The 27,847-nt window shown below is 37.5% G+C and overlaps 1 protein-coding gene across 1 annotated transcript in view; it reads left to right on the forward strand.

Moving 5' to 3' along the window:
• ZFPM2 (zinc finger protein, FOG family member 2) overlaps positions 1-27,847 on the forward strand; it is a 312,269-nt gene that overhangs the window by 183,671 nt on the left and 100,751 nt on the right. Inside the window, exon 5 of the mRNA XM_074145230.1 lies at positions 19,205-19,316. Coding sequence (XP_074001331.1) covers positions 19,205-19,316 — 112 coding nt within the window. The remainder of the gene's footprint in view (positions 1-19,204; positions 19,317-27,847) is intronic.

Consider the following 27,847-nt stretch of genomic DNA (forward strand, 5'->3'; position numbering starts at 1 on the left):
TCTATTGAATGATTTCTGAATCTAATAGCGATGTTCAGAATGAGAAAGAGGGAGATTTCAGGACTCCCCTCGTATATCTTGCTTCTCCTTTTTCCTTACCAGTCACCAAAACACCAAATGAAATACAAAGTGTAAAAGAATATAATGGAAAAAAAAAGATGAAGGATGCTAAAAGATAAAATACCCATGTATGAAAAGAGTTAGGAACCTGAATAACTGCTAGTATAAATTATGGTTATTCAATCTATTAAGCATTAAATCTTTCAGAACTAATGAAAGCTAGAAAAACTTCTACTGATAAAAGATACCATGCCCACAGTTTATTAAATGAGTCTAGATCCTTTACCTTGGCTCTTAAAAATGCTTTTACTAAGTAAAACAGTGATTCAGAGAGTGATTTTAGAGCTTTTCTCATGTAATTCCCTTACTCACTCTCTGTGGGTTTTATTTGTATGTCCGCTTTTGATGTCATTTCTATTGGTGATGTATCCGTGCAACTGATTTTTAAATGGATGAATTTTTCAAACAGTTATTTGCATATTCAAATAAATTTGCTCCTGCCAAATTTCTGCCATTTTTGTTTTGATTTTAGGCAACGTATAGGTGATTGTGTCCTTTCAGACCTGATCTTGGAAAAGGAATTTTTAATACCTCGGGGAAGTAAAAGAAAACTTCATGACTTTCATAAGATAAAGCCTAATGGACTATGAAATCTTAAAATAGGGATACTCTCAGATAACTGTACTGTTAAAGCAAATATTGCTAAAAATAGCAGGAAAAACAAAATTACAGCTAGTTTAGAATAGATAGCTTTTGGAGTATGGGCTCTACTTGCTCCCTCCTTCTCAAGTCCTTTGGGCTAGACCTGTTGTTCCCTGAGTACAGGAGGCACAATGGTAGCAAGCACTTTGCCTGAGCGACCTTTCCAGCTTCTCAAATAAGGATTTAAATCTGTAACTTTAGAGGGATGTTGAAATACTTTTTTTTTTTTTTTTTAAACATGAGTGCAAGGAAATACTATTCCTCTGGGAGAGAAATAGTGAAGCTTTTTGCAACATACATGTCCTCAAATGCAGTTGAAGAACATGATGCTGCAGGTGTCCGTGAGCATAATCTCTAAATACATGGTCATTCTTAGCTGCAGCAAACTTACATAAAAAGTGTATGAACATTGCTACCTGGATCTCTCCCAGGTTGGAGCACCCACATCACAACGCTGGGGAACATACAAGGATCCATTTAGCAGGATGCATGGATAGATAAAATTCTAGTTCCCAGAATGAACTGTGTGTCGCTGCATTTATTTACATGATATCGGCATCCTTTCTCAAGTTAATTATTCCCCATTATGCTTCTAATGCTGTCATTATTTTAGTATCCCAACTTTTACTGTTCTTCTTGCGTATTGTAGTTGGTATTTCTTTTGATTGGTTCTATCCGTTTTCCTCCAATCACAGTCTGTTGATATAGCATATAGAAATTTGGGGATTTATACATATGAGCAATGGTGTGTTGCTGATTTCTGGGAGAGTGAGACTGTGTCCACATTGTGGTTTTCTATACGATGATTAAGGTGATTGATATTTCTTTAACTGGAAATCATTTTCAGGAAAAAGGAAATTCTTTAGTGTCTGGTCATGGCATTTGTATGAACTATGAATACTGATGATATATGTAAAAGAAAATAAGGGAGGTTTTACCTGCTATAATGTTAACTTTTATAAAGTACAATGAAATAGAAATAAGTTTAGTTTTCTTCCTATAGGTAAATGTTTATATGATCCAAATCTTGTAATCCTTGAGGTTTACCCCATAGAAACTGACTGACTTCTCTGGTATTTTGAGCTGAAGCAATGTTGGAATAAACACTTGAAGGGTCAGCCTTAACACATAAGGGGAGGGGGGAAAGCATAGTGATATTTTTTTTCTTTAAATTCAAAATGAAATTATTAACATCATAAAATCTTTGACAGTGGAGAAACTACAAAGAAAGGATGACTTGCAAAGATTGAGTTAAATTCTGTTATCTGAACTACAGGTACAATTTCTTTTGATGTCAATGGGAATAGTGTCTGTGTTGCTAAGAGTAAAATATGACCCGTTGTCTATTTGCTTGTCTATTATGGAACTACAGATAAGCCTGCATAACTGAACAGATATAACTGGAAAGATTTGATTGCCTTTGTTAATTGTTAATCTTGAACCTGGCATTTGCATGCAATTACACTGAATATTTTATTTTGTGCACTTTTAACCAGTGCTAAGTTTAAAGAAAACAATTAAAGAGTTCATAACACAATTAACCAGGAATTGGAACATTTTGCTGTATTCTCTATCTTATTATAATTATTGATCTAAAGAACAAGGAGTGTTTGGGCCTTTTTCCCAAAATCAAGCCATACTTTGCAAAATCATATATTTTTAAAAATTTACCAAAATTGGAAAGACTACTTTTTTCATTACTGCATAATGTATCTCCATGAAGTTTTCTCTGAACTGCCTATAGATTCCAGCACTGCACCTTTTTCTATGATTCTTCTCTGCTGCCATTAGTTATACACTAATGAGAGACTGCAAAGTGAGTACATACAACAGCCGTCTGAAACATTGCTACTGTTAGAAATAAACCTCGCTCAGCTGATTTTCAAAGTGGTAATTTCCAAGTTTGGCCCTTAGTTATAGCTTTACCATTAGTTTTTGTTTGCTAGGTTTTAGGAAGCATTTTAGATTAAGGTTGAAGAAATGCGATGAGATTCTTGTGTGCTGGATTTGTGAGGTTTACTGAGCAATTTGTAGTAACAGAGCAGGATCTCCCTTCAAGGATGGCCTCACCATCACAAATCTTGTATGCAGGTAATGATACCTTCTTCCTTTTGCATTTTTTTAGAAACTCTGTTACCTGCTCTAAGCCCCATGGCTCTTTTAGTGCCTGGTCAAAGAGGGAAAATACCCACAAAAAAGGTTGGCTTCTCTGGTGAATATGTGGTGGAGTTTCCCCAAGTCTTTAAAGGTTCTTCAGGGAAGACAACATTTGACCCTGATTTACCCCCCTCAAAAAAAAGTCCTTTTAATTAACCTGGACAAATAAATCTTATACAAATAATCTTTTCCTTTCAAAATAATTATATACAACTACAGCATAGCCAGAAGAGTTGGGATTCATATCAACCTCATAAGAGATATAGAGTCTTCAAGTCATTGGGTTAATAGGTGAGTTAAGCAAACACAGCAACTTAAAGGTAATATGGAAACGTGGTGAGGTGTGGGGGATAAAGAGCCCACACAAAAAAAAAAATTGGTGATGTGGTAACACTTGTTTTTTAAAAAAAAAATCTTACTTGGAATAATATGTTAAATGTTCCTAGAATTACTGAAGAATTGCTTATATGTGTAGTATGTTGACTAGCCAGTACATTTCTAGATTATTTTGGACATATTCCTGGGAAATAAGCCAACACTGATAAATAGGCTTGATGTTTGGAAAGCCTCTAGGATTAATCTAGTGATCATAGTATTGTAAATATGAAATTTAACTCTAGAAAATGTAGTCCATTTCACTTTTTTAAAAAGACAGATTTTGAAAAAAATGTAAAAGGTAAGTTACTTTGAACACTATATATCAAATTAGTTACAGAAAAATGGGAAGTATTTCAGAAGTTGGAAAAATACAGTTGGAACATATCCTGAGCCAGAGAAACTAATTAATGTCATTATCCTCGTGAACATTTTCTTACCTATGTGTATTCCAGCACCGTCCTTAACATGCGTTGTGCACCTCACTCATCCTGATCCAAAACCTCAAATTAGCTGGAGTCATTACATTAACCTTAAAATATTTTGGGTGAGAACAGAGGTGTGCTTTTTGCATGGTGACAGTAGTCTGTACGTCAGTTTGTGTACAGTGCAGGCGAAGTCTCGGAGCTTTTTTTGAAACATAGGTGTTGATTAAGAAGGAAAAAAGAAAGCTACATGGTTCATGATAATGGGTTCAATTTTCTGTAAATAATAATGGCACATACTAAGATTTCTAGCTGCTAACATCCCGTACTGACATACACATTCATAACAAAGAATCCAATTTCCTTTGTTAAACCAATTCTTTTCTCAAAGTTTGAAGCAATTCTAGGCAAACTTCAAAAACTTAGTCAATGTTTCTTTTTAATAAAATTGAGTATTGTAATACTGGTATTTCACTAATCTTAAGATACTCACTTTGGTTGTTCATCCATTTTAACTTTAAATGGCATCTTTAATCTAGTGTACTGGAAATTTGATAACCTTCAATTTAACATGGACAGCATTCCAAAAAGATCTTAAGAAAATTTAGACACTACTTCAGTCATTTCAAGTTATATGGGCTCAGTTACATGTACATATACATATATACAGTTACACGTGTACAGTTACATGTACACATGCTTTTATAAAGAAAAGTATGTTGTTTATTAATTTGTTCAAGTTACACGTGTGTTATTCAGTTCTGTAAAAATGCCCAAGTAAAGACCTTTTATCTGTTTTGAACTGACCGAAGTTAATACTGCAAAATATTTGTTGAGTATTTCTCATTCAGTAAGAATAATTGATATGGTGCATATTTGTCTGAAATTATATACTTGGGAATGCCTTTGAGAGTCAAATTTTGCCTAGTAGTGAAGGCTCTCTCTTAATTACATGGTAGGCACGAAGTAAAAGAATCGATAGAATTGATGTCTGTGGGCCATGTCCTGCTTCCTTCACTTTAAATACAGAATTTCCACGGCTTCAGTTGTTTTTAGCAATGAGCTGTGGAAGACTTTTCAACTGGAGAGAATTTCACTTTGTCATGACACTGCCACATAGATGTTACAGTGAAACTGTCTTGGATATTCAGGTAGATACAAATATAAATTTGATTGTAAAATTGTCTGTTACTCTTGTAGAAATTAGAAAGACAGTTTTCTCATTTGTCTGAATTTTCTTGCATTTCAAAGAGATTTCAAGTCTAATACCTGCCTATTAATTTTCAAAGCATGGTGGTTAATACATTGTTTTATTAAAATAGCTGGCAGTCTTCTGTGCAGTACTTAAGAAACAGAAGCTTTAAAAAAAAGCATTTTAAAAGTAGCCTGTTTATAATGCACTATAGAAAAATAATTCTTCTCACAAATATCCTATTTACAGTCAAATCATTTCATAACTAAAAGAAAAAAAGCCGTGATGGGGTATACTAGAAAGCATCCCATTCCTGTTGTCAAGGTTTTAATCAAAATCCCAGGCCTTGTGGAGTAATCTAGGGATTTTCTCTTGTATTTTATTAGTTGTTTTTTGAACTATAATCCCAGTAATGAGCAAGTAACAAAACTCAGCTGTACATACGAAACTACCACCTATCGCAGTTCTTTCAGTCTCAAATAGGATAACCAGAGCATAACTACTGTGAAGCAATACAATTATGAATTTCTTGAGGGGGAAAAAGGAGAGATAAGTGCGCGGAAGTCAGCTAACACTGATGCATGGGTGGCTACAGCATGCAAAGGGTTAACAAGATTTTCATTTTAGATAGTTGCCGTAGTAACAATCAGAGAGCTCAGGCTGTATCTTTTCTATTTGTGGGGAATGTTTAGATTTACAGAGTAGCTCAGCTTATTATATATCTGCCTTGATTGCTGGATAAGGTTCGTTGATTAAAAACAGAATAAGATGCGTTTTTATAATACTAAGGGAACCGGCTGCCCCCCATCCCCGCCTCCCATCACTCTTTGTCCAGATCTCTCTCCGCTCTCCCAGCGCTCGCCCGCTGCCCAAGGTGTGGCTGTAAATCAAGTTTCACTTGAACTTTCAAGGAGCAGAGGCCGGTGTCGCCTGCTCTGTATGTGGCAGGAGTGCTTGGTCCTGAGCATCTCTTTCCTTCTGCTGGCAGCTGATGCGGACCATAAAGCCATGCCCCAGCCAGTGCTGGATTTGAGCACTGCTTCTTTTGTTTGATGTCACAGCTTGTGTTCGCTCCTTCACCATCCACAGCTTAGCAGAAGAAAGTTTGATCAGAGGTCGCCTCCGTGGCAGAGGAATGAAGAGGCAAATTTTCAAGCATTTGTCACTCAACTGTTCCCCTTGGTATTAGCAGGAGCTGTCAGAAGCTCATGGAGCCTGAAGATATGGCCACCTCCCTTCAACGTGCAAGTGGGATCTGAGCTTGTGAAAATCAGGCAATTATTCATTTCCTTCCCGTAAAAACTGAGGCAGCTTGTGCCGGCTGTAGCACGGTACCAGGTGTGCGGAGGTTGCAGGGACCCTCGCACCAGACGGCTGCAAGGTGAGAAGGATGTCCTGCACTGGTGGTGGTGGCCTCACACCTCACCTAGAGGCCTGTATCTGCTGGGAACAGGGGAAAAAACCCACTCAGTTGGGATGCCAGGTTCAAGCCTGTCTTCAACAGCTGCTGCCAATTACTGCCAAGTGATATGTGGTAGTTGTTTGAAACAGATAGGGTGGCTGGAGTACCGTAGCATTTTAATGCCAATTTCTGTGAGAAGAAGAAGAGAAATTCTGGTATAAAATTTTACTAACTTCTGTAGTTTGATAGCCTGGACTTCTCTGATTCTGCCAATTTCTAAAGCTTTTGCTCTTGTAGAGCTCTTGATTTTTCATACCGCTGATGCTGTTTGTGGTGTTAGGTTGCTTTCTTGGCTCCGTAACACATGCACTGAAGAGGGGCTCTCTTTTCCTTTTGTTGACTTCACTGGGATATTGAAGTACTAGGAACATTTGGAAGCTGGCTGGGGATTTTTTGCTCAGGTATCTGAAAATTGATTTGAAAATTTTATTGGAAGCAGAAGGGATTTGATTTTATTTTCTTTGAACAAGGAAAGGCCTTCAAGGAAAAATTATCTTTTGGAATTAAAAAATCATTTTTTGTGAAACTGGTCCGAGCCAACAGTAGAATAGCTTTCTAATCACTTAAATTCAGTCCGCAGTGTGGTGGCACCCAGTGTGATTGTTATTACCACTCTGAGTTTTCCTTTCATAAAAAGAAAAGATTAAAAAAGTTAGCCTGACTCCTATGACCTAGGTACAAATTTGTTGTTCTTTTTGATGCTCCCTACTTTTGAAACTCAGCCCACTTCCACTTGAGGACCTCTCCTTGGACTTGTGATCCCAAACAGCTCCAGAGGGGTCCCATTAGAGAGCCCAGAGCTGCAGCACTGCTGTCCTGAAGTGGCTTAATCAGTAGACTGGTGACTGGCAGGAGTCTGAGACGAAATTCTGTAGTCATAGATATACCCGGTTATTCCATTCAACATTTTCACACAGTTCTGTTTCCACACATGAAAGTGAGTGAATCCATCAGCTCCCTTTAAGCAAGTTGCATCACTCTTTTATCAATACCATCATTTAAACTTAGGATACCAGCTTGTGTGTATCCATCAGTACCAGAAATGGACACTGGTTCATACTTAAATTAAAATCATAGAATGGTTTGTGTTGGAAGTGACTTTAAAGATCATCTAATTCCAATCCCCCTGCCATGGGCAGGGACAAGACTTTCAAAAAATCAATTTATTTAATTCTGAGAAAAAGATCCTTTAAATAAACTTGCCAAGCTGCCAGCTTCTTTGTCTATTGTTACTTATTCCAAGTGATAGTTTTTTTGAGTTCCCTGAAATATGTTAAAATGGGAGGGGTTTGGGCTTCATTCATCGTTATTTTCAAGTTATAAACATAGCACCAGGTCCCTATCTGCCTTTTAGCCCTTCTTTTATGTGTAAATGTTTCATAAGTATCTGAATGAATTTCCCAAGTAAAATGTATTTTCTTGGAACTGTTTTTACTTACAGAAAGTCTTTTACCCTCGCACCCAGCTTCATTGTGTTCAAAACCAAAAGCATGAAAACAGCATTCCTACACTACTTCTTTGTTTCCAGATTTTAAGATCTATTATGCATAGTGTAGTGCGTAATCATCATTATGCATTCATGATGATGTTTGTACTGGCTTAACTCAGGAATAGTGTGAGAAAGCTAATCTCGAAGCTACAGGCTGTTTTCCTGCACTTTAGATTTTGATCTGAGCTGTTTGTTGAGTCTTACTGGAACCAGAGCCCCATACTCACCAGTCCCGCTGCTGGACTCTCCATCTTTATCTCCAGTCCCAGTGAAGGACCTTCACCCATTCTTTGAAAACTTCTTTTTTTTTTCATGGAAACTTGCATAGTTGCAGTTCTTCGTCCTGCCGCATATAATCAGTACACTGAAGCAAGTTAAATGAGCGCTGTGTTACACAACTGTGTCATACAAGCTACAAAAAAATGAGGATCCTTTTAATCTGCCATTGGGCATTTTAGGGAACTTCATTTTCATTTTTGTGTGAGAACAGTAAAAAAAAAAAAAAAATCCTCACGCTTTTAAGGCAGTGGGGAAAAAATGACCTGATTATGTGTAACATTCTTCAACTGGAAGAAAGTAACTGCTTGCAAGGTAAAGGTGCTGCTCTGCTCAGTTCATCTTCTTGGTCCAAGCCTTCTGAAATGATAAAGAAAATGTAAGCACCATTAATCCATATTTCAGATCTTTGAAAGATCTTATTGATGAACAAGCACAGAATTTTGAAATGTATTTTCTCTGAAATCCCCATATTAATCAGTTACTCAATACCATTGCTATTTATTTAAAAAAATCTATACAATATTTGATGGAATTGAAGAAAGATTAAAGCCCTAAAATACAGTATAATAATATGTTAATTTCTACTGGACAAATTTTCTTGTGAAGTCAATTTTAATATTTTGTGGGTTTTTTAACTGATAATATTAGGGAAGGGGTTTTCAGTGGAATCAAAACATTTAAGATTTTTACATGAAAACACTATGTGTATCTTATGAAAGTTTAACCAGCTAAAGGAAATTTTACAATGTTATGTCTTTGATAGACTGGAAAATAGAAATTATAAGTGAATAATGAATTACCAAAAATTCCCATTGTTTACAAACTTTTCCATCCATATTATGTATATATGTAAAGCTAATTCCTCTCCTTATTACTTGTAGACAAGAAAGCATGGAGTAACATTGAAAAATCACTAATGGAACCTTATTCCAGTTTATTTTTACATAAGCAGTCAAGAATCATGCATAATGCAACAGTGTACCAACTAGCAACACACTCACAGGAGATAATTTAAACTTGTTTTTTATGGACACAAGAAGCTGATTTTAAAGATGTCCCTAAGAAGATTGTCCTTGATTTTACATTATCCTGGGTGGGTGTTTCAGTTTCTTCCATTTACTATCAAACTCGCTGGGTGAAAAATATCTTAGTGTCTGCTTAATAGTGATGGAATTTTCTACATGAAGATGTAAGTAGGAATTAGGTTTTACCCCGTAATTATATATTAAATCAGTGTTAAAATACAGTTGTAATCAAATCCTTTCATATCCCAAGGCCACACATTTGATACAGTACATTGGAAGGTCAGAATACTTAGCTGAGTATACACCCCTTGAGACTCAACAGATGTACAGATATGCGGCCTAATCCCAAAAACGCATTCATAAGTCTGGAAGATCAGAATTGAGCCTTAATTCTCTAAAGGACTGCCACAATGTTGTGTGGTCCTTTCATCCAAATTAGAATGATTCATTATGTCTAGTCCATTAGCACCATCAGGGATAGGTGTGGGCCATAAAATCTGCATTAGGATTTCTAAATATGTCAAGGATAATCTTAAAATGAGATAAACTGGGATGTTTTAACTGAACTAAAAATAATTAATCAAAGTCATACATGTAGACTTCTGGTTGTTGAACCATGCATTAAACTTCTACCTTAAATCATTGTGCTGTCTTAACAAATACAAAATTTGGGCAGAGGATTGTATATTGGCTTTATCCTGTTACTTTAGAGTACCGAGTTTCCTGTTGGTAAAAATATATACAGAAATATCTATATAAAAACATGCATAAAAATCTTTAAAGATTGGGAAGAAAAGCACAGAAGATTTGTTTCTGTTCCCCAATTCTATTTCAAATGAGTTAGGTAGGAGTTTATATGTAATATTTTGTGTGCGTTCGGTGTCTACACCACTGAAGTTCAAGTATTGTGTCATGCATCATCAAGAGAATTACACTATAATATCTACACCATTGACTACAATACCTTTGTATTAAATATGCATTTCATAAAGACCTCACAATATTCATTGGAAATATAATCCTAATAGAGCTGCACTAGATTATACAGTTAAAATATTGGACAAGCGTATACAGGGAACTGTTTATTTTCTACCTTCTTGGTTCTGGGGAAAAAAAAAAGTGAAATTAAAAAATATTATCTTTTACTGCTACTAAAGCATGACTTATTCATCTTTCATGACAAAAACATTCATTTCTCTAAAGTAAAATAAACAACCTGTGTTTGCAGTTCCAGACAAAGTAATAATAATATATAGTTAACAGAATCTGTAATTACTACCTAATCTACAGTTCTGTACAGTTTATTAGATAAAAATAAATACACATAACACATGAAATTTGGACTTCTGGAAATGATAGTTTAAATTCTCCATTCTAAAGTAGGAGCAAGTAAAACAAAGTACAACAGAGGAAAAGAATCCAAAATTACTGCAAAACAGAAATTATTCAGTCCCACACTTTAACTCAGCTGTAGATGCAGCAATCATTGGGGATGGTTTCAGTGTAAATACCTGGACAGTGGAACCAGGCAGAATTAACCCATATACAATATAAATGCCTTTATGTCTTCTAGAAAACCCTCTGTAGTTGTCTCCTTGATCATCTACAATATCTGTTGTCACATTAACTATCTTAGGCCCAAATGATCGTTGTGCAAAGTATGAGAGCAAATATCAGATGATTAACAGGGATTGATGGTTTATCCCAGAGTTTAGTCCCTCAACCCATCCAGTATAAACTCAATGTTTGCAGAACTGCAGCTGAGCCATACTGAGCAGAGTATTCATCTATTTAACATAAAAAATGTTTTGCAAAAGTGAAAGGAGTTACATTCAAGCTAAGTGCATTTGGAAAATACTTACTGGCAAATATCAATGTGGTCGCATTAGTAGAAAGAGAGACCTAATTCTTACAGTAGACAATAATTTACAACAGGGAGGTTAACCCAGTAGGAAAAATGCACTGATAATTCAGTGTGAAAGTGTGCAAGTCGCACTCCATTCTATCTTGTCTAAAGATAAGTTATATATAGTGTGATTTCATCAGTACAGGTGCATGTCATCTCTGCAATAGTATTATCCAGAGTATTCAACTTTACAGTAAAGCGGAAAGGTTCAACACCCACAGCAGATACCTGAGCACTAAGGCACAATGATGATGGGCATGCTAACCACAGGTATCAACTCACCACAACAGATGTGATTCACTTAACGTTGTCAAGTTTCAGAATATCCTAATCATATTTATGCTAATCACAGCACTGACTAAGAATCCGGTTTACTGCTTTCCCAAATAATTAAATGAACAGGACAGAGAGTAATAGGAGAAATGCAATGAGAAAGTCAATTCAAGAGAGTGATGGCAAAATATACTGCTGCCCATTCCATGCTCTTTGGGAAAGGGAAGAGTTACCTAGACAGAGTTAGTCAGGTATGTACAAAATGGAAGAAAGAGAAGGGCAGAAGGACAGGGCAGGGGAGGAGCAGCTGCGGAGTGAAGGCAGGTGAAAAGACTGTATAGGAGGAAAGGATGGTAGTAGAAAGCCCATCAGCGTGGGGTGGTCTGGGTAGGGAAAGCTCACTGAGTGCTCAGAGGTCCACCTTCCAGCTTTTCCATTCCTGTTTCTATCATAGCAAGGAGCCAGGAGGAATCGCCATGACCCTCAGCTAGGACCAGGTGCTCTAGAATCTGGATTAATTATTTTAAACCTTCCTAGTTCTGGAGAAGAGTTTGAAGATGGGTTTCAAGGGAATCCTGGATTAAATAGAACAAGCTAAAATTGCGTTTGACAGCCATTATTTTGTACCTAAGTTACAGTAAGATTTGATTTATGTTTATTTTATAGATTTGAAAAAAATCTATTCTAGCGAGGTAACATGAAATGATCTAAGCATTTAGTGCACATTTAATTCACATTAGGGACATTCATCAGCAGGCATATTTGATATTAATAAAAAATTTGGAATCATATTGAAGTCATGACAAGTGTTGGAAAATATTAACAGACCTAGGGCGTATTTTTTTTTTTGAATATTTTCTCTGGTCTGCTTTAGGTTTGTGGATATATGGTGAAATGTATGTTCAGTTTTGTCACTTGACAAGTGATGATCTCTTGGGGTAAACAGCAGGGTTTCTCAGTTGCAGGGAATCCCAGCTGTCTTTTGGATCCCATCTGTGTGTACTTTCCTTTTTTTTCCTTTTTTTTTCTCCATTTTTTGTGTTTGAAACATTTAAAGGCTTTGGTTTGATCACAGCCTCTTCAAATGTTACCAATTCTTTTTCTTCTATCACAAAAAAAAAAAAAATAAAATACCCTCCCCTGAAGGTAATCCCTCTTCAGATAAGTGGAATCCCAAAACAAATAGCCAAAGGTAATGCACTGTAAACTAGAAATGATGCAAGTTGTTTCACAGCCAGCCAGTCTGGAGGTGCAACACTGCCGTGTTAACCAGTAGTGCTACATAACGAGAATCCAGAGTCTGGGGCAGAAAAGACATGAGGACTTTTTCCCCTCCCACCTTGTCCAAGATACTGGGAAGTAACACTGACCTCTCCTTCATTTCTCAATCACTAGCTTCGTGGCTCATCACAAGCAACAATTTGCCCATCTATCTTCTTTCTGCCACTTAAAATACCAGAACACCAGTGACGTCTATGTGGGTAAATGGGTCTTCATCTAGCCATGAGGCTGGCGTCTCATGGATGATACTTGAACACTCCTCTGAAACACTGGAAGCCATAAAGTTGTAAAGTAATAACTAAAACAGTTATCCCAGGTTGTCTGCAGATTTAGGTGAAATTATATGCATCTATTACGTTTGTATCAGGTGTTCAAAATTTTTTTTCAACCACAAGAACTAAGGATTGCAAAATTTCCCTTGCGTTTAGTTTAAGTTTCAAGATCTCACTGATGGACATATCAGGGGCTGTGAAAACTGAAATGTTGGTGCAATTGTACAATTCCAGAGTAGGTGTTTGTAGGCTGGAGACTGCTGTGTCTTTGCTTCATTTGGTGACATTTGTCATCAGCATGGAACCACAGCACAGAAACCTGCATGACATCTCCAGTCTCGTGTGAGTGGAGAGGAGTTTCCTCCACATCTCTAGCAGAGAAAGCCGTGGCACTGTGAAATGCTGCTACGGGCCTTGCCTGGCAGGGTTTCCAAAGAAGTCCTTGAGATAAATATTCTTCCAAGATTGAGTCCTCCTTGGAAAAAGATAAGAGTTTTCAGGGAAGCTACACAAATTGAAAGACACTCCAGCTGATTGCGCACATATCGACAATAAAATCAGGGTGTGTGTCTGTCCAATGGGCTGTTTGGATGGTCTTGTCTTAGGATTTGAGGAATTTGTAGCAGTTATATGGTAAGATATACATAGAGACAGTCACCGTAAGTGTGAGTTGATAAAGTGGAGTTACCACTCTTCTTCTTGTTCAAAAAAATCTTTAAAAAATCTTAAATTAGGGATAGTTTGAGACCTGTGCAAATCTCTGCTATTGCTCAATCCAGAATGACCCCTTAGGAGATCTTCCCAACTGAAGTGATTTGATGATCTTATAAAGTTTTTGCTGTATTGAGTATGGTGACCACCAAAGGAGAACTTAACTTCTCAAGAGGGGACGTTTTGCAGATTCAGTATGTCAGAAGGTACGTCAACCCTGTGATAATCAAACCGAATTTAAATTGAATTTCAAAGTAGAAACCTCTATCTGTGTATTAACTGGTCTTTACCAGACTCATTTTTGAAGGCACCTGATGTATATCTGCAGCTCATCTCCCAGTACAGTCTTGTTTTTAATTGACTGTATGAAGTAACACTGCACAAAAGGGGATGAGAACTTTCTCCAAGGGCACAAAGACATTTTGGTAATCTTCTGTATTTTTCATGGGAACTCAGGCTCTTTGGAAGATTTAGAAAGAAAATCTGTTTGTTGGAACCAAAATACAATTAGAAGCAAAGCCCCTGAGTATCTTAAGTCTCTGTCAACTTTCCTCTGTTTTGGTGAGAGTACTTCAAGGAAGTAGTTTTGACATTCTAGAGCCCTGTACTGATTGAAGGAAAAAAAAAGACAGAAATGTAGTGATTTTTCAACGAACGGTACATCTCATTAAATAATGTTGAACATTTTTGGGAACACCATGCCAGGGACAGGATGGTCGTGTCACAGCAACTTAATGAACATCAGCTCAGGACCTATTTCTTGTTCTGGCACAGCTTCTTAGGAAACAGCTAGCAGCGATCAGGCATTTGACATCAGAATTTCATAGATTTCAAACAACTTGCTCATAGCGCATTTCTCTTCAGCGTGGGGGTTTCCTCAACTTTCTGCCAGGCCACACACATCATATGTTAGAAATCTTTGCAGGGAAGAACCCATCTAACGTTACTTGTCAGCACTGATTCCTTTTAGCGAGAGTGCAAAACTATTTTCGGCCTGCTGTGATGACTATTTTTATCTCCATTAACCTCTTGACTGAATATAAACATTTATTGAGGGTTACCTCCCTTGTTTGTCCAGTTGCTTCAAAGGTTAGTGAAAAGTGGATGCCTGCCTGACCTCTTTTATCCTCATTAGCTGATTCTAATTGTTCCCTGGGAGATCACAGTTTTGACCCTGTTTGTCCTTGTCAAATTTGTCTAGTTATGGCATGAAGACATTAGCAGAAATTGCATTTTCAGGTAAAAATGACTCAAGTGTAGAACACACATTTACCTAGAGTAGAGCAGTGAAAAATATTATGGTTCTGTAATGTGCCCATATTTCCAAAATGTGAGGTTACTATTGTATGGCCCCATCTTATGGACACCTGTGTTAGTAGATCCCTATGATTATACTTGAGCAGTCGGCAGAATGTTTTGTAAGCTTTTGAGTCATTTTTAGCAGTTCTTTTGGAGGGAGAAATAAAATTTTGTTTGGTTTTTGGAAGTCTTATTTTTAAGCAGCTGTAATAATGTTGCTCCTGTGTCAAGAAAGCTTTTTTGTAAGAAGATACCTTTCTTAAGGTACAGATATTCCTAATAGCACAGTAAAAAAACCCATAGCATAAAGTAGCTAACACCTCCCACCACCACCACCATTTTGGGAATAACCAACTAAATGTTACAATATGACAAATACATCTTATGAATTACAGCATGATCTTCATAGTACTCTCTGAGAGTCAATGCATGAACGTCCTTTAGTTCAAGTAGGACGGTGTCCCAAAGGAAAACAGCCGTCATGAAAAACATGTTGCCCTGCCAAGAGTTTCTTCTGTGTCAAGCCAAGAAAGTCCTTTTTCATGTTCCTCCGTGGAACAACTGTGGTTGTATGGTGAGGGCAAAGGACCTGGCAGGTCTCAGTTAGGTATCTCAGACAGACAGGTCCCAGGCTTCACAGGTTGTAACCAGTGTCTTAAATCCCACAGACACTTAGTGCAGATTAAAAAGCACTGGTGTAATGCGCTCAAATCACGATATCCTGCTTTACAAGCGGGTTGCCGCATTCTGCACCAGCTTCAGCTTTCAAATGGATTTAAAATGTAGCCTCAGGTATAGCGCATTGCAGTAGTCTAATCTTGAGGTGATAAAGGCATGACTGATTTAACCATAGCTTCTTGTTATCTTGGACTGGGGTCTTTTCTTTTTAACCATTTTAGGAAAATGGCCTTTCCTGAATCAGGAGGCTTGCTGCAATTCTTACTATGTAATAAGGCACAACAAGAGCAAGCCTTTGTCAGTGGTGAACACCTCCTATGAATGCGTGAACTTCGCAGGATGCCAGACCCCAAGAACTGCTGCGGTGGTCCTGACTCGTCTTACAGCTCACACAATATGCCTGTGAGGTACTTCAGAGAGAAGCCATTGCCCGTCTCCCTTAGTGGAGCTGCCAAGCTTTACAAGCAGCCAGGGCCTTGTGAAGTTTTCCTTTCATATTAAAACAAGTTTATTTACATATCTGTGCAGCTTGGGAGCAGAGCCATGGGAGAATGGGAAAGTCTTTTGAGGTGTCCACCAGCTCTTCTGGGCCAGCAGAGCTGTGAGACGAAACACCCTGTTCCTCCTCCAGCCTATCTCTAGTGCCTAGAGACCACTCACAGCTGCTGAACTGATTACAAGTTTTACTGCCAGGCCCACCTGGAAGCTAATTTAGTGATCTCCATGTAGTTCTTTAAGTTCCACAAAGGCCCTACAAATGGGGCACAGCAAAGCAGGCTCATGTCCTGATTGCTGCTGCTCATCTACCTGCTGCTGCTTCACCTCAGAAGGGATGAAGCACCAGCCTGGGCTCCTCTCATTGTTTAGAAGAAACAGGGACAGTGGCCTGGGACTAAGCCTACCACTTACTAAAGGAGAAATTAATCTCCACAAGAAAGTAAGTCAAACGGTATCTCTGCATCTCGTTTCTTCCTCAGCAGTATGTAGTTAAGTATAATCCTTTCCCACGCCATATTATTTGTCCTGTCTATGTAGATAAGAAACTATTGCCCAGCACAAGAAGATCCTGATATTATTTGAGTCTCTTTGATACCACCTTAATGCAAATAATACCCTTACAGATGGGAGAGACACAGTGAAATCTCAGATGTCTGGGAAGAAGAAAACCAGAAAAGGGAATTAGATCTTGTGAAAATTAAATAGATGATCCCTTCTGCACTGAAAAGATAGAATTTTTGTTTTGGTTTGTTTTTTTCTGAACTTGGCCTCCAACTTAAAAAAAAAAAAAGACTTGTTTGAAAGTCTGAATAATTTATGGTGTATTTGGAAAAGTCCGCTATTTAATATTGCACTGTCTTTTGATTGTATTTGGGATGACCAGAGACTGAGAGCGCATATAAGAACAAAAAACATGTTAAAGGCTTGACTGAAATGGCAGTTGGAGAAATGCAGTATGTGGTAGGAACATGTCCATGCCATCCTCTTCATTATTGCTATGCAGTCACGGTTGCTAATTCCTGCTACAGCTTGTATTTAATACGGTTGTGATTCTCAGCAATGTGAAGAGTAGCCACTCTTCCTTGTTTCCATAGCAGCTTTAGCACTGTTTTGGTGTAAGTGACACTAAAGTCCAGACTTTTCTATGATAGAAGATAGAGATGATACTTTGATTACCTTTCACCTCATCTGTTGCAGATCTTTTTCAGTTCATGCCTCATTTACATCATTGTTTTCTGTGCAGTCCATGTGTAAATACTTTGCACTGATTTCAGTTGGTAACATCGGGCTTCTTGATAATTTGTGTATGAACCTAACCACATTTTTTAAAAAAGGTCTGGTTTAGTGGCCAGTTAGAAATCAGAATTAAATTCAGATTTCAAACGTTGATTCTTGTAATACTTCATATAAGCAAACACACTTTCTGCAGCTTCCCATAGAAAAAACATTATTTGGAATTGAGACACTGCATGTCTCCGGTTGCGGTATTTTTACACTAGGTAGGTATGTTGTCACTAGCTGTTCCATTCCTTTTCAGTAATTTCATTCTTCATTTATATCTGTTTTTTCCAGAACTTCTGGGAGATTAATAATGTCATGGAGTGCATATAGAATAAGTGTGACTTATGCATAAACATTTATATAAAAAATGCAAAATATAAAATGCAAATTAAGCAAGAAATACTATATTGGAAAAAACAATGTTAGAGAATAAACAGATGAAAAAAACCCTGAAAATGTGGTGTGACATTCAATATGTCTTATTCTATAATCTTTATTAGAATATTGATATGTCATAAATTATATTAAATATATCTTACATAAGTTTATCAATTTAATCTTATATAACTATAATATTTTAAATAGCATCTTATTTTCAGTAAATATTTTCATGTGTATTTTGGTAAGGTAATAAGTTCTATGGTAACTTGTGATATTCTTCACTACATTTCTAGAACAGTTATAGATAATAAATGTGGCCAATGCATCTGGAATGTCTATGTAAATATATGACTTTCCGTATCTTAAATTTTTTTAACTCTCTTAATCATACAGAATAGCACAACAGAACATAACTGGAGCCAACTAAAGAATTAGTGGTGGAATATAAAAATAATTAATCAAATTCTCTTAAAAAAGGTTAGAATGTTTTGAACAGAATTATATTCTAGAAAAAAAAAAGTAATGACAAGTTACACAGTGACTGTTGTACTTTGTACTCTCTGCTGTGTTTTCATGCTTGATATAGAGAAAAAGAACTGTGAATGATAGAGGGCTAAGTGGCATCTCAGTGCCACACACTGACAAACTCAGGTTTACCCACAGGGTTTTTGCCATTTGATTAGTAAAAGGCAAAAAGTTAAGTGTTAATAAATTTGAAGCCTCTACTTTATCTCCTCAAATACAAAATTCTCTAAATACAGAATCTGGAATATACACAGGAAATGGTTTTGTCAAATGTGCATCTCTGCCTGCATGCCGTTCAGGTGCAATGGATGTTGTGCTTTATTTCTGTGCCTTTGAATTCATTAATACAACTTCTTTTATAGTCTTTTTGGAGACAAAATGCAGTGAATCATTAGCATTATTATTATTTCAGATGTAGTAAAATCACACATCAACACTTAGCAAAAGGGGAAAAATTCCATTATCCATTCAGAACAATTTCCTACGATAATACAAATGTTACCCAGGACAGATCTTTGAAATGGATACCGATTCTTTAAATTCTTTCCTGTCTGTTTCAGGAAATAGTGAGATCCCATTGATAATGAAGTACAATGTGTCTAAAGTTCACTTCTAAACACTTGGCTCTTTGCTGTGAAAGTCATCTGCATTCCCTTTATAATTCTCAGCCACCAGAGATCTGCTTAATCTTGGAGATCTGATCCAATATCATTTGGAAAAATCCTTGATAATAGTTTCACCATTCAATCAATGAAAGAGCTAAAGCTTACTGCTTGTGTCTTCTTAAAAAAAATCCTGAGGCAGGGGAATAAGACCTTGGCTTATGGGTTTGGAGATTTTGTTGTTTGCAAATAAAATGATTATTACTATTATTATTCAAGTTCTTAATCAAGGCAAGCAAATGGCATCTGTTTGTTATCATCCTTCCTACAGAAGACAAAGGCTTCAGTCCCTATGGTACTGACTGCTGGCCCCAAGTGGTTGCTGGATGTGACTTGGCAAGGAGTAGAAGACAACAAAAACAACTGCATTGTGTACAGCAAAGGTAAACACAAGCTGATTTTTTTTCCTCTACTTTCTTGTGTAAGGTACTGAGATAAAAATATACCTGTTGCACAATAGGAAAATGAAGTAGTTTGTCTCAGTTTTCATTCCCTTTTTCCTACCATGTTCTGGTTTTGCTTTTTTTTTTTCTTGTAATGATATAAAAACCCTTCATGGTGTCTGTAGCGTACTAAATGCTTATAAAAACAGGACATCAGCTGACAGAAGACATACCATTCATTTTTTCTGAGAGTTAGTGCTTCTTGGGAAACAGCAGTAAAATCTATACACTTTAAATAGATGAATTCTTTCTGACATTTTATTGGACATACTGGATAGCATTTCTCCATGTTACATTACATTGTAGACTACTAACTGAAATCTGGTTTTATAAGATGAATGCAAACTTGATTGGACTATGATAAGACTTCATGTCAGCATGGTAACAGAAGATAACTGGAACTGGATTTTAGGGTTGTCACCTCTGACATTCCAGTCTCTGTGTAGTGGCCTGATGTGATGATGCTACAGTGGAATGTATTAGCTAGTGGAAACGCATATCATTTCTGCCTTACGTGAATCGTCAGATTGCTCAAGTCAGTATGAGTTCTTATGAGCCACCCCCCCCCACCCCCCCCCCCCAAGCAGGTTTTGTCTAACCTACCATATCTAACAGCTACTTTGGTTCAAGATGCAAAGGCTTTTGTCTTGCATCTTGAACCAACCCAAAGAGCCTTGGGTTCAGTCCATAGTGCAATGACTATGCACCGTGCTGTTTCGTCAGTCACTGTGAAAGCTTCAAAAATGTGGTTATGGTATCATTACAGTATGGTTTGTTTTTTTTTTTAAAAAAAAAAAAAAAAACAACCACAAAAAACAGGACTTAAATGCATGGAATTAGAATAATTTATTCAGTATAGCTGCTTTTGGCATTCACCCTGAAGATCAGGTTGCAAAACTGTGACTTTCCTTCCTTGTATTTCAATCACCAATCTCAGCACTTTGTGAATACTTCAGAACATGCACTGTTCTTGTTTAATTTCTTTTAGGTTTTATTTCTAACCAAACAGACCTACTGAGATCAAAGATTTGTTTGCTGAGGCAACCTAGTGACCATTTCAGCATACAAGCATCCAGGCAAATAAGCACCCATATCAATATATTAACATACAAAACACTAATCATAACATCAAAGACTCCTAAAAACTTACTAGAAACAATTACAACTTGTTCCTATAATCATTGCAATTTATACACTTATAAGAGGATTGCTTTTAAACTGCCACAAGCCTTTGAAAGTTGAAACGCTGAAAACAGGGAATTTGCATGTTAAAAACGAGTTGCACACCAGGGTCTTATAAATTCTTTCTATTATAATTACAGAATGCCAACACATTCAGTCTGCAACCTGAAACACCTGCAGTACTAGAGAACTGGGCTCAGATCTAAAAAGGGTTGAGCTGCCCTTCCTATGCAGCTTGCTGATTGCTGCCCAAGTGGAAGAAGCAGCAGAGTGCTCTGAGTAACACAGGGAAGCTTTTCTCATGAATCCAGAGCTGCAGTTTGCTATTCGTAATACTGAATACTCACAGGCAAACTTTTCTGCAACAACTTTTTAATGTAATGGGAAATTACTTTCGCTACAAAATACAGCTTCTGCAAATTCCCATGGGATGATGTCTTATCAAGTATTACATTCTATCTGTAATTATAATAATACTTAGCACATATATACCAGTAAGACTTTTCATCTTCAAAGTACTTTACAAACACTAACTAATTCATTAGACAGTTTCAGTGCTATCATCTGTCTGATTGAATCTACTGAAATATGAAATTTTTTTCAAATAACAAAAACCTTCTTCAGTTTGGTCCAATCTGAGTATCCCAAAATATTAGTCTTTTCATTCAAACATGCTGGATTTTATTTCACTGACGACAATGGTTATTTTAGTACCTTGTTAGGTATTGTGAGACAATCATACAGTGCTCAAGGTGAATTCTGTTATCTCTACCACAGATGTGTATTATAACGAAAGTAGAGGATAAATTTGAGCCCTAATTTATAAATACATGTTAGAAACCTGTTACTTCACTAAACTAATGTGGGAAATAAGTTGTAGATATGCTTTACCTTCACTGCATTCTGTTCATCTCTTTGTGCTTTGAGTTGGCTGCTCTGTGTTCATTAAGCACCTACACTTGCCTTGAGCTCTGCTGGGATTTTTGTACTAGAAAGATTAATTGGCTTGGATCACAAAACAATGTCAAATAGAAGATGGTAAAATAAATAAGTAGAATAATGTTTCTTCCTTCAATTTGTATCTCATCATTCCAGATTACATTGCCTTGATTTGTGTTAGCTTTCTGTCTCCTATAGTGCCATTACTTCTAATGAAACGGTGTCAGCTGGCATGTAGTTGTAATTCGATGTTATGTTGTAGTTGCATCTGTATAATTTTGTTAGTTTGCTTAGCAATACATTGTTATTTCTGAAAGCAATTAGCTGAACAAATGTGTGGAATTGTACATGTAGCAGATTTGGTCAACTGGGAACTGTTTTCCTTACTATACCCAAGCTGAGATGAGTAGAGTAAATTGGCACATTTCTAACAGGAAAATAATTTAAGAATTGGCTAGCAGTACATGGTACTAGTCGATCAGTTGCTGACTCAGAAGGACATGCCATATTTGCTTTTAGCTTATTACAGTGATATCTGTGAGAGCAGAATTTTCTCCAGATCTTTGAGGAGGGCATAAGAATGTCAGCCTGACATCCAGTTCACTAGGGGCTGTGGGCACCGCAGTCACCCACGTATTGCACATGGAATAGTGACAGGGAGAGGAGCCTGGCATGTAGTTCCAATTGAAAGGGAATCCAAGCTGGCCGGAAAACACCCTTTTTGCTTTCAAAACTCTCCATAAAATATTTTTCCTAGGCACGCAAACACAAAAAGTATGTGTGCACGTACATATGTGTATATATATGATGTACATGTATAGGATTTTGTTGCTAAGTTATTACAGTGGAATCACAATTAATCTTCTATATAAATTTTTAGAATAAGAAACTGGTTATTTAAAATTATACATCAGAGTACATTCAGAGTGAATAGCTATGAAATAACTATTCAATGTTTGAAATTAGTTCTATTTGGTCTAGGATCACTCATTTCTATCTGTGTTTTTTATAACTGCATTTCCCCAATACTAGGACAAATTAGAAAAGGGAAAAACAGTTCATTAGTATCCCTTTTTACAAGCTCCGATACAAGCTGGCTACTCATGGCATGTGCCATTATCCCATTCTATTTTTTTTAAAGGAAACTTTTACAACTGTAATTACATTTAAAAGACAAGCTTTTTTGTTTTAATATTTATGTCAAACTTCTCATGTTTCAAAAATAGTCTATTCAATAATTTAAGAGAGATCCTAGAAACAGCAACTGAAATTTTACATACAGATTTTAGGAATTGTAGCTTATGTGGAATTATAAATATGTTCTTTCCAAAAAACAGCTACAGAGTTTCAGTAATTCAAGTATAAAGTATTAATGCATGAACTGTATGTTCATCGCAACATAGTGTGCTTGAGAAGCATTTGTGCCTAACAGAGTTGTGCAGCAGCCCTGGTAAATCTCTAAGACCGGAGGTAGGAGTCCCTGCACAGCCTAGGAAGGGGCTGGGGTGTTAACTACAAATCTTCCACAGGGACCGTAAGGGATTTTAAAAAATGAATTACAACTGAACAGAATAGGAACTGTGTAAAAAATACAGTTGCACAGACTGAAAACCATGCTCATGGAACAGACATTTTTCTAGATATTATTTAAGCCATTTATGTGAAATGTATGGATACCGTATGTTTAGTGGCATTGTTAAAACAGGGTGTCTGTACAAATATTTAGCTGTGGGAATTATAAAATCATAAGGCGATTAAGTTAGCTAGTTGTGAAATTCCAATATTGCTTTTTAAATGACTTCAGGATATAGGAGGTGCTAAGGTTATTATCTGTTATCAGGAATACAGCGGAATTGTACGACTGGATAATAACTAAACAACTGACACAATGTAAAATTACATTATCAGTGTGTTAAAACAAAATTGCGCCCTAAAGGAGTCTACATGCCAGCTCAGAGCTGCAGTGTAATTATGCTTAACTCTGATAATTAAAATACAACGGAGATCAACAGAATCATTTTCATTAAGAAAATTATTAATGATGGTGGTATAACAGTAATTGATTGCAGAGCACCACAGGATAACTCTGTGCAGGAAAACCAACATGTGTAACGTGTGTCTGGGCCAGTTGGGAGGCGTTGCGTACCACCGAGCACGCTGCCCGCCCAGGTGGCACCTCTTCTGCTGCAAACCCCAAAACGGCCGCTTTTCGGGCTGCGGCACGGAGGGAGAGGGACGGGTGCTGGGGGACGAGGCAGCGGGACGGGGTCGGGGTCAGCTGCCGAAAAGGAGCCAGCCGCCGGCAGAGACTCGAACCATCCGTCATCTCATTTGGCGGGAGGCGGTGTTTGGTTTTGCATTTCCATTAGTGATTTACGGATGTTATTTCCTCCTCTGCCTGGCCTCGCTGAGTAGTTTATGCCCTTCGTTATTTCTGAGAGGATGCGGGAGGAGAAAAAAAAATACGTCCTCGCCCCAGCGCGGTTCCACAGGCACTGTGTGACATCTTCGTAAGTAATTCCACAGGATGGTCCTGTTAATTGTCCCAGTGGTGCAGACACGATATCGAATGCTGTAAAAAGGCTCCATCCCTCTGTAAGTGAAATCGCAGTCAGTGCCCACTGAGCGACTATAACAAAATCCTGGCTCGGGAGGATGTTGCCTAAGGGTGAGATCCGAGAATTCTCATTTTCTTTTGGTGAACACAAAATGGGGGGGAGGGTGGGAGGCAAATTCAGGGGAGTGCTTCTCCACGCAGCTAAGGGATGGGTGCTTGCTCAAACAGATGCTACTTTTGAAAGCTGCCCAAAAAAGTGTATTCTCCAATCACAATAGAGAACAAGCCTGCTAGGGTGGATTTACAGGATGAGATTAGTTAAAAGGACAGCTGCCCACACTGAAACTGTGTCATGTAGCTAATTTATAAATAGGAAGTCAAGGAGAGGCGGCTGGCAGGAGAGGGCAGCGCCAGAGCCGGGGCTGGAAGCAGAGGGCTCTCCCCGGGCCTCCCCTGCCTGTGCCGCCCAGGGCTTGACTTAAATTTTTAAGTCTGTAAATATATGATTGACTGTTTGTTTACTTCATTTGGTATCGGGATGAGTTATTTAACTGATATATGCCCCATGCGTTGAAGATACAAACGCTGCAAAAGGGTTACGTGAAATTACTAGTAAGAATTAATGGCAATTTCTAATTAATTTTGTTAATTTAAACAGTCTATTTTGTAACATATAGGAAAAGTCAGTTGTCTCAACAGAAGGCTTCTTAAATTTTTCTTTAGTGACAGAGGATTACTTTTCTTAATTGTTCTGTGAGATCCTTGATGCCATGTTTTCCCCAGCAAATGAGTTCTCAACTTGCAATATGTTTTTTTTTTTTTTTTCCCTGCAACTTCAGGCAATGTACTGGTACATTGCACCACACACGTAGAGCATCAGAGACCCTAATGAGACACAGGTCAAACATCATAAGGAGTTTAAACACTGCTGCATTAGAATATGAGTATATTTTGTTTTGGGTCAGAGAACAAGTTGTTTAATAGGCCAAAGGTTAACTTGGGGCATATATTTTAGATTGCAAGGGGCTTCTTTCCACATACTATTAAAAGCAATTTGAGTGAATTTATTTAGTCTGTTCCCTGTGGACAGTCAGGAAACTGCAGGATCTGCTGTTCTGGTGGATGCCTTCATTAGCTAAACAACGTGTTGAAGCCTTTGGTGGTGCTACAGGTTTTTGTTCTTTCTTTGTATCCACTGATAAAGAATCTGAGTTTTTAATAAAATACATGCGATGCTTATCTTCATATCAAAGGTCCGTGGAAGAGCTTGTTTTACATTTCTTTTTCCACAACACTGAAAAATTGCAAAACTCGGGAGAAGCATGATTACGTGTATAACGGTTACATAAAATATCTCTCCAAGGGCAGTATACCTTCACAGTCATCGGAAGAAAGTGTCATGGATACAGACATAAAGACATGATTGGTAGGCAGGTAGATGGCACGATTCCCATTTGGTTTTGCAGGGATGTTGAGAAGGCAGGATGCCTAATGACACTGCTGTGAACGAAACTATTGCAAATTAGTCCTGCTACTTTCCTCGCTGACCACAGAAGGAGAAAATATTTTGTCCCCTTGATTAGTGATATTTATGGCTTGCTGATGGCAGACACAATGTTGTGCACTTAATTCAGACACAATTCAGCTTCGAAGAACTCAAAAAACAAGATTTTACTTTTTCCTTATTTTTATTTTTTACCTATGCAAATAGATCTAATGGGGGGATTATCTGCTTTAGGGAGTTTAGAGGTCAGGGCCTTGTATATGGTCTTAATTACCTACAAGAAAAAGGTTATTTTATGCATCTTTATGGAATTAGTATAATATGTATATAATAGCATACAGTGAATTATTACATGCCCTCTAAATTCTAAGCATGTGGAAGATGACAAGAAATTCCCACTTTCAATATGAAAATGGTTTTGTTCATTATTAGTACAGTTCATTTACATATCAGCCAAGTGATATTTTTAGGTTGTTCTTATATGTACCTTGGTTTGGGTTTTTTTCTCGTGTTCTTCTTGTCACTTGTGTAGTTCATTTCATAGTTGGAATTCTTTCTCATTTGAGGAGGCAAGGAAATAGGCAGAATACTGACATGATTTGTGCAGAATTATGTATTTCGTACTGAAGCTATAAAAATCTGTAAACCGAGCCCAACACTCCCCTATGAGAACATATTCAGGATGGAAAAGAAGCCCAGTCTGTATTTCACACTGGGACCATGTGAAAAGAAATATTGCTTCAACTGTTCAGACCACTGGCAAAAAATGAATGTGAACATCATGCAGAGATTTTTTTTCTTTCAAGATATGTATTTGTCCCTCATTTTTCGAAGTCAATTGCAGTAGAATCAGTCATTTAAAAATCAATTTAAGAAAAGTGTTGTCATTATTTTCAGGATATGACATAGATGCTAAATGTGTTTTATTTTCTTTTTAATTAATTTTTTTCCAATCCATTATGCTAAATAAATATTGAGGACTGCAGTAAACCTTACGACCCTTTTGGCTCATGGCAGTGCTACCTCTGTCATCTTCCCTGCAAAGCAAGAGGGAAGAAAAAAAGCCCCCAAAATTGCTGAGCCACACATTTCAAGTTGTCGACAACCCCATCCACAAGAAAACAGAAGAAAATATATATGCACTCTGTCCTGTCAAAAGGCTTTCGCCTTATCTTGAGAGACTGTCAGGGCAGGAACATCATGGAATGGACAGGAGTCTATTAAATTAATAAGCTGCTGGATGGTGTCTGGAGAGTTATGATGCTCCATAAATCCAGTTTGATCATGGTGGACAAGGTTTAAATCTGCAGCCTTCTAATACACATCCAGGTCCTGGATTGGATTTGAAGTTTTGTGCTGGAGACACAGAGATAGTCCTGCAGCTTGTGAATTAAGATTTATCATTTTTTCATACTGGGTTCTTTTTTTTCCTACACTTCTTGACAAAAATGAAAACACCTTAGGGATCCTGGCAAATGTTACTTCTTGAAATGAAAGAGCTGTTGTCAAGGTGAAACCATGACCTAGAAGCCTAAAATCAAACCTTGGTCATTCTTTTCAGGCAGCTCCATTGGTGCTGAGTATAAGATGTCTGTATGGGGGAAACGGGGCTGGATCTGTCCGCAGCCTGGTTTATAGTGATTCCTGTCAAATACTCCTACTGTGTATTTGTGATACAAGACAAACTAATGGCGTGCCATACAAAAGCAAAAGCTTAAAATATGTGGAAATATGTTCTTCTCCCATTCTAGGTGGTTCTGTGTATAACTGACAAGGCGGTGTGACATTTCTGTGCCCCTTACCTCTAAATGGATTAAGCCTGATGGTAATAATTCAGGGAAGACTCTTTCATAGCATTCAAAGAAAACCTGTGTGACATGCAGCCGTGATCTCCATGAGGGCTGTAGAGCTGGGCTGCCTGGCAGGCAATGGTAAAATGGTGTTGGCTGTGTTTTGTCTCTAGCTGCTCACAAGCAAGGCCATTATTATGGCACAACAGGTGTAATTCAAGTGTCTCTTAGCCACTTAATTGACCTACAAGCCAGTGATTTATTATTAGGTCCTCAAGCTTGTATTCTTGTTAGTCTGGAGGCTCCGGCAGGTGATTGCTGTGCTTCCTTCAACAGGCAATGGCACAGCCAGCAGTTCTCTCCTCTCAAATGCCCTAGACATGCTTTGGATCCTGCAGAATATATTTATTGATGAGACTTAAGATCTGTGTTACTTTTAAAAGCAATCTGTACTCATTTTTCTTCTCCTTGCTAATTTAGGAGCTTAAAGAGATTTTTT

Source organism: Numenius arquata, chromosome 3, assembly GCF_964106895.1.
Source record: "Numenius arquata chromosome 3, bNumArq3.hap1.1, whole genome shotgun sequence".
Classification (NCBI taxonomy): Eukaryota; Metazoa; Chordata; class Aves; order Charadriiformes; family Scolopacidae; genus Numenius; species Numenius arquata.